This window comes from Thunnus thynnus, chromosome 12 (genome assembly GCF_963924715.1).
Source record: "Thunnus thynnus chromosome 12, fThuThy2.1, whole genome shotgun sequence".
NCBI lineage: Eukaryota > Metazoa > Chordata > Actinopteri > Scombriformes > Scombridae > Thunnus > Thunnus thynnus.
In genome coordinates this window covers 18624452-18632162 of record NC_089528.1, presented here as the reverse complement: position 1 = coordinate 18632162, position 7711 = coordinate 18624452, and the positions used below count along the sequence as shown (strand labels likewise).

The following is a 7711-nucleotide window of genomic DNA, read 5'->3' as shown; positions in this document are numbered from 1 at the left end:
TGCTGCATATGTATTACATACATACATATACCAACCTACATATAAACATAAACACACAGACACATAATACCCAAATTAATTAAAATAAAAGCCTTTTGATAAAAAAATACATTTTTAAAGGGGATTTTAAATAAGACTTTGCAAGTCCGGTTTAGTTAGGAAGGTCCTCCTAGATTTGAGATCCCCTGACAGTACAGTTTTATTTAAGAACTTGTTCAAATAGACGTCCAGACATAGACAAAACAAAAATTGTCCCCCGCAATTCTCATGCAGACAGCTGATAGTGCTCGGGATTGTAAGACTTAATATTTCTTTTTAACAAATGTTTATTACTTTCTATCAACGCCAGGTTACTGTCTGTTGAACCCTTGCAATAAACAAATGCAAGAGGAAAAGACAGAAATAAACACAACACCGTACTGACCTCCTGAATGATATACTGTGTCATAATGCAAAACATTTAATGTCCCTTATCACTATCACGCAAAAAAGTTAAAAAGTGATTAACTTTTCTATGTACAAAAGCATAAATTCATCACAAATACACTCCAGTAATTGTATAAGGACAGGTATGTTAATGCAGCTTTAAATGGCATCAGCTGAGATTCAAAGACACATTGTAATGGCTTTTCTTTGCATGTCAATATGCTGGAGGCACTAAATTAAGGTTTAGATGAGTAAATGTGAAATATCAAAATGATGTCAGAGACGATCCACAAAGAATGTCATATAGTCTCAGATCTTGCCCTTTGTTACTGATATCTTCTGTATTTGAAGATAATACATAAGTTGTATTTGATTTTCCAATATCTTTGACACTATACTAGATAGATGGAGCTGCAAATAAACAAGCATTATTTGTAGAGCAAATATATGCATGAACTTCAAATGATGGATAAATGAAAATAAATAGGAAAGCCTTAACATAACATTTATATTTTTGAAATCTAAATGGAACGAGTGTGTTGAAGAAGAGCCAAGAGGCATTAAGGCTGAAACTGCAAACCAAGGAGTAAATCGACTTAATGCCATCACATTTCCACCCTATTCATGCCTAAGAAAAGGGTTAGGGAAAGAGATTAGGTTATATATCTGCTGTCAGGGACTGAAGAGACCAAGTAGAGAACTTCACCTAAACAGAATGATGATCAAACAGACATGCTTTAACAGACATGCTTCATAATCTCATCCGTTATTGTCCCCTCTCTGCCTTGACTACAGGTTCAGTAGAAAATCTTAGACAGGGGCAGATTAAATGTGTGATGAAATGTCTGAGAAATATGTGAGAATGCGCAATATAAGGATGGTTGATTTTCTACCCACATGACGAACATAATCACTATTAGTAACACATATCCATATAAATATGATAATTCAAAAATTTAAACACATTTACTGGGTTCATATTGGAAATCATCACCATCTGATGGCATAGTTTTATGGATAATTACCGCCATAGAGATAATGCAGCATATGAAAGGAGAGCTTTGAGGCTTCTCCACTCACTGGGAGGAGAGTGCGTAGGTTTACTTGTGCATCTGAGCTGTACCCAAAAGGCAAATATGTGGAAAGTTTGGTGACAAGCATCCAGGAGTGTGGTTAACAAGATTGCATCTGGTGAGCAGAAAGTGTAGGATATAGCTTAACTATGTATTTAAAGGGCAAATTATTTTCACATTAAGTTCAATGCCATCAGTAATCCTTCCAAATATAGATAGAACTATTTCATTTTCAGTAGAAAATAATTATTCAAATACCCTATAGTGCAAATCCCATTAATTTAGTGCATGACACAGTTTTTGATTTCCTACCACACAACAAAATGGAAAAGAATCCAGTAAACATTAAAATCTGTTGTCTTATTTTGGTAATCTGGCTGCTTACTGACAAGTAAATAATCAATACAAATAGTTCTGAAGTGTCTGAAAATAGACAGGCGATTTAAACTGTAACTAACAGCCATGCATTTTCCAGCTGCAGTGCAGTGTTGAGGAAATGACACCAGCTTTGATGGGTTGTATAGCTTTTGAGATGAGCCTCTTTATGCCGCTTGCAGTTCCATTATGGCTTTGTTCGAAAGCTTGTTTACCTGCTGATAACATACACTGGTGGATTCAGGAGCACCGATCCAAAATCTGCTGCCAAAGTCACTCAAGTCTCATTGTACTGCAGGAAGGGAAGAATGAAATGTTTATGCGGAGGGGAATGCAAATGCTAAATGTGAAATCAAACTATGGGACCAATAAGGGATCAGAATAACTTTGCCAGGTTTTATTTTTAGCCCAGTTGCAATGCTAGCTTTGTGGAACACTCTTCAGTTTAGCCTCTGTGCATCTGTGTGCTTAGGTTTGCTCAGAGGAGAAATGCTGTTCCAATTTGACAAAAATGTTAAAACTGTAGGTTATTTTATTTTCAGATGAGATGAGGGGAACATAATGTAATTCAATCATGTAACATATTACTTTAATTAAACTGAAATAACCTACCTGGTTCAAGATTAAAAAACCTGAATATGGTGCTGTTTGTCTGTGATAATACTTAATATCAAATAACCAGCAGATCAAAAACTGTTCATCAAATCTCATCGTTATACATCACTTGAATATTTTTGGATTTCACTGTTAGAAAAGCTATGGTCTCAGGTCAAAGGAATAGCCCCTTGGTTTGCATATTAAAGAGGATTTGCTAGACCTCTGTTAGCCATGCATCCCCATGCAGGCAGGTCTCCAGGGGGCCAGCAGGGCCCCACAGACGGGCAACTAGGGGGCCAGGTGACCCTGTCTCTGAGGTTAGCAGGAAACACTAAAGAGGGATGGGCAGGGAGCTGAGGAGCCACTGAGTGCGAGTGTGCAAGGCTGGTGATGGCAGCTGTCAATGGTTTGGAAGGAGAAGCAGACAGATTGTGCGTTCTGTTGGTGCAGCCAGTTCGCCACCTGGCAGGCTTTTCCTTGTTAGAACTTCTTGCTGTTTCTGTTCTCATCAGAGAAATGTTTTTCCTCTTATCCTCTGTGTTCAGGGGAAGTTAAATTTGTCAAAATGTTTAAAGATGTTTAGTGAAATGCAATTGTTTAAAGTAGGCTCTGTGCATTATACAGATTTGCTGTTGCTACAAAAAACTATTCTTATATTCGTAACCCTTGCTTTGGCGGATGAACTACATAATTAAAATGAATTAAATTTAGTACGTACAGGATTTAAGAATGTAGAGGGCTTGTGGGAGATAGGAGTGTTGACCTTTTGCTACGTTATTTAGCTGTGTTCTTTGAGAATGAGGGTATGTTTTAAGGGGTAGGATTTTCTTATAAAAAATAATCTGTAACTTTTAAATCCCATCATAGCCATAAATACTGCTCCGTGTTGTTCAGTTGTTAAGAAAAATGCAAACGTAAACCATGAACAGCTTAAAAGTACATTTAAAAATCAAATTTGGCAGTCAGTCCTTGTTCCAACAGGATTAAAAAAAAGTCTTTCATTTGATATAAATATATGCAAAGAGAGTGGTGTGGTGATCTGGGTGCCAGAGGTGGCGCTTTACTCTGGATATTCTGGCTTGGGCCTGTAAAGGACATAAATTAACATGAATTAACACATGCATGCAATAAGAAAATAATTAATTCAAGTTATCAGTCACCTCTTCCATTCCAGGAATCTGATTGACAAGATAAAGTAATGTGCAAACTGCTTTTCAAAGCTAACAGCCTGGAGCACCCCTCCTATTAGTTAGTCATTCCCTCAGTATCACACCCGGAATCTGTCATTTCACAATTTTCTCCTATAATGCATATGTGCCGCTCTCACCACTCCACTACAGCAACTGCCATCTAACAAGTTGACACAGAGAATGATACAATTCACGTCCAGTATTCAGTTCCATATACAGCAAGCATCTGAGGCAGACGGGTCAAGAATATGGTACATTCTGTTCTCTCTCAAAATTGCTTTTCTAGGACTCTAGAGAGGCTAGATAAAGCTCCTATGATATCCTCCAAACACCTAAGATGAGTTTTTAGGATTTAAAACACTAACTGGGAGTCAAAAGTTTTTATATTAATGAAAAAAAAGTATTATCTCCTTTCTGAAGATGAATGCCTTTCTGCTTTTCACTAATCTTATTATGATTCTTGATAGTCATGAATAAAGTTTTTATTGCACCTTTATTAAGTTTCTTGAAATACATTATCTCTACAAGAAAAAACTTGGGCAAAATGGCAGTCTGTAGTTAGGACACATGATTTAAATACAAACCCAAATAATTTACAACATTCATAGCACAGTTAGGGAGACCTGAGAGTCATGGAAGAGAAAGATTGACTACTTAAAACATTCTTCATCATACATGTGACATTTGAAAGTGATATGAAGACAGTGTTTCTGAATGAAGTTTATCCTGTAAAATATTCTAAACCCGGGGTGTGCAGTCTCAAGTCGTAATGCTATAGCAAATATGTGCAATATTGGGAAACATTGGGGTTGTGTGTGTTTTTAATCAACATATGACATTGTCAAAAAAATTGACAAAAAAATACTAAAATGTTGTAATTTGAACAGACCAGACAAACCATGTAAAGTTTGGTCTATATTTGATGTAAGTTAGTTAACATCTCCATCTTTTAACATGTTGTCTGTTGCGTTAGCTAGCTTAGCCTGGTGTTAAAGTTGATCCCAGCTGGTTGTTTTATCCGAAATACTTGCAATTTTTTAAATTCAAAGTTTGGTTTTGTGCAACTGGCTTTTCTCTATTTGTCAGGCTTTATTTAACCAGTTTGGTATGGTTTAGTTACAGTATTTCTTGAGTTGATAAAAAATAAAGCTCAGTCAAAGTTAAAATAAGCTAGAAGTAAGCAGCTACTAAGGACGTTAGCTAGATTGTAAAATGAGTAGTTAGCAACAAAATGTCAGTAAGTCAGCATGGTACTAAACTCAGATCAGCTTTATTTGTATTAATGTAGATGATACATTATTCTCAAAGCTAAATCAAAAGCTAAAAGCTAAAAAAAAAGTTCAATGTTGTTTTTTGTTTAAAAATTTTTAGTGTGTTTTGGGTGACCTTCAATCTAGGAAATACTTGAGTGACTAATTTTGATTGTTGTATTGTTTTGTTTGCCATGTTTTATTATGATGACGATATTTTACTCTCAAGAAGAATGTATCAGTATTAAATTATGTTGCAGAAAGTATTAGTTTGTCAAATTCGCCAATGTATTTATGAAGTATAACCGAAGAGGTTGCAGTAAAGCAAGTTGCAAACCAAAAAGCACACTGGTCCAAATTGGGTTGAAAGAAAAAAAAAAATCACCAGAGGAAGATAGTGTGCACAAAAGTTGTTCTGTTGCCTGTGAGTGTGGTGTCAGCCGGTCCCAGTCCCTGTGGCCCTCACCGTGCACTGTCCAAGCCTGACGGGAAACTGACTGCAGCTCAGGACATGGCCTCGTTTGTTCACGGTCCCCCCTCTCTGAAAAGAGTTATGCTGTCTGTTTTGAATGGACAGCGTTTTTCTTTGTGTGCTCGATCAAAACAGAGGGCAAAGTTAGTCAGCAAGTTGCATAGCTTCTGCATTCTGATTCTTCAAGCCTCTTTTGTATGAAGTTTAGCACAATGTTTTACTCTGTATTTGACCTGAATGGCATGCTGGAGGTAGGAACATTTTTACTAACTACAAAATAGAAAGGGGTAGAATGTAATTTTACCATATTACTCATTCATGTTTTTACTGTAGAACTAAACAACTAAAATGATCATATGGGGTTAAAAACTCAGCTATAATACACAAAATGACAGAGTGCAGTGTTGCTGAAATATTTATATGCTTTTATCTGATCTATTTCCTAACCACAAGGTATTTGCCTGTGAATCCCTGGCACTTTTGATATTACCTGAAGGCAAATGGTATATAGATTTATACAAGTTATTTACAACAACAGCCAAGCCATTCCTCTGGAAACTAGGCTGCAGATCAAAGGATTGTTTTGATCTCTACTTAGCATATTTGTTTAACCTAGCCAGTGATTCTGAAAAGTGCACAAGCTTTTCGGTGATATGCAGAGCACCCTTTATCCGTCTTTTTCTTCTGTTAGCTCTGGATTTAAGTACTTTCTGTATTTAGGAGACAACTGGATTTGCCAGCTTTTGAAATTTAGTTGCCCACTGCTAGCAGTCTTGGCACTCAGAAATAGATAACTAGGTATGTTCCACTGCTAATCCTGATCGGCCTTGTAATAGTATTTGCGGACTGTACAGCACTCAATTAGGGCATAATGTGCTATTTTTATTTCCTTTAAGTTGGATTAAATGTGAAAACATGTTTGTTTTTTTTCAGTTTCCATCTACTGTTTACTGTGTGGGTACTTTGCAAAGTATTGTTTTATACTGTTTCAATCACTACCGTTCTCTCCACACAGGACTGCAAAATGTCAGGAGAAAAACAATGTCCAAGCGCTCTCTAAAAAAGATGCCAGGGCAATCAGGAAATTTTCTGGAATGCTTAAGAGAATGCATATGCACACAATGCCCTAATTCTCTCTTACTTTGGGTTTGGGAAAGATGAGCCCAGGTTTATTGAGAGCCAAAAAAGGGGGCAGATGGCTCACAAGAGGGATAAACCTGGGAAGTCATGCTGTAAATGTGTTTTACAGAAAACAATGAAAGGAGCGGACAAAGCGATTGCGGCAAAGTCCTTTGGAAAATGGAAAAGCAGCTCTCTAAGGTCCAGGACCATGGAGAAGCCGGATGAGCCGTCCGAGGAGAGTAAGGAGGAGAACCTATCCAACTGCACCTGTGAAGCCCCCCAACTCGGCAAGAAACCAGTTGGTAAAAGTACTTTATTTTCTTATTTCAAGTTCATTCATACTGCTGTGTCTCTTAGCTTATTTTTCTTGTGGCAATTTTAATTATTACTGTGGTGACTTGTTTTTTTTTCGTTTGACTCTGTGGCCTGCCATATCCGGTGAACAAACAAACCACATTGTTGGGCAAGAGAATTCCTTTTGAGGGAAAGTGTGTCTCCGATGATATGGTGTTGCCAGAAAAAGACAAAGCAAAAAATAGCAAACACAAAAACAGTCACAGGTGCATGGGAAAAAGAGAGAACCGAGTGAATGGTCACTGCGGTCCCCAGGAGGTCTTTCAGTGTTAGCCAGTGCGGTGGGTGGACTTCTGACAAGGACGTTGGTTAGCAGCCAGGTGGAGTGTGTAACTGAGAATGCTCCTGTTTATTCTTTTCACATGCTAATGTGGCTCCTATGTGACTTTAATGCGGCAAAACTTTTTCTTGGAGTTTAACATTTTTGTTGTTTCAATACCTGTTCTTGTATCACAGTTGTGGACTGATTCAAAGGCTTCATACTCGTTTATATGACTTTGGGATTGTGCCAGGGATAGACATACATTAACCATGATGTACATGAGAAAACATTTACACTGGTGGAATATTTTCGGTGCAAACAGGTACAAATATTTTAAATTCATGAACAAGACAGGAAAAATTAAATAGTCTAAAGTATAATTATGAGACATGTTTACAATTAAAGCAAATGAATCATGTTGCTATGGATGGCCAGATGAGACAGCTTTGGTGGTTCAGTGACAGTGACAAAGCAAAATGGCTTTCAGACTACCATTTGTGAATTTATTTCATGTAGCATGTATCTTATTTACAGCTTACTATGTTCCATATTTTCCATTTTTATCCTTCTAACATACTGATGTAGGGCTT

At 37.1% G+C, this 7711-nt stretch overlaps 1 protein-coding gene across 2 annotated transcripts in view; it reads left to right on the top strand.

Annotated features, from left to right (window-relative positions):
* Positions 1-4144: 4144 nt before the first annotated feature.
* The window catches only part of st18 (ST18 C2H2C-type zinc finger transcription factor), a 42832-nt gene continuing 39265 nt past the window's right edge, over positions 4145-7711 (top strand). For both annotated transcript variants that reach the window (XM_067606070.1, XM_067606069.1), the window contains exons 1-2: positions 4145-5634; positions 6633-6807. In XM_067606070.1, the coding sequence (XP_067462171.1) occupies positions 5581-5634; positions 6633-6807 (229 nt within the window). In that variant the 5' untranslated portion in view covers positions 4145-5580. The remainder of the gene's footprint in view (positions 5635-6632; positions 6808-7711) is intronic.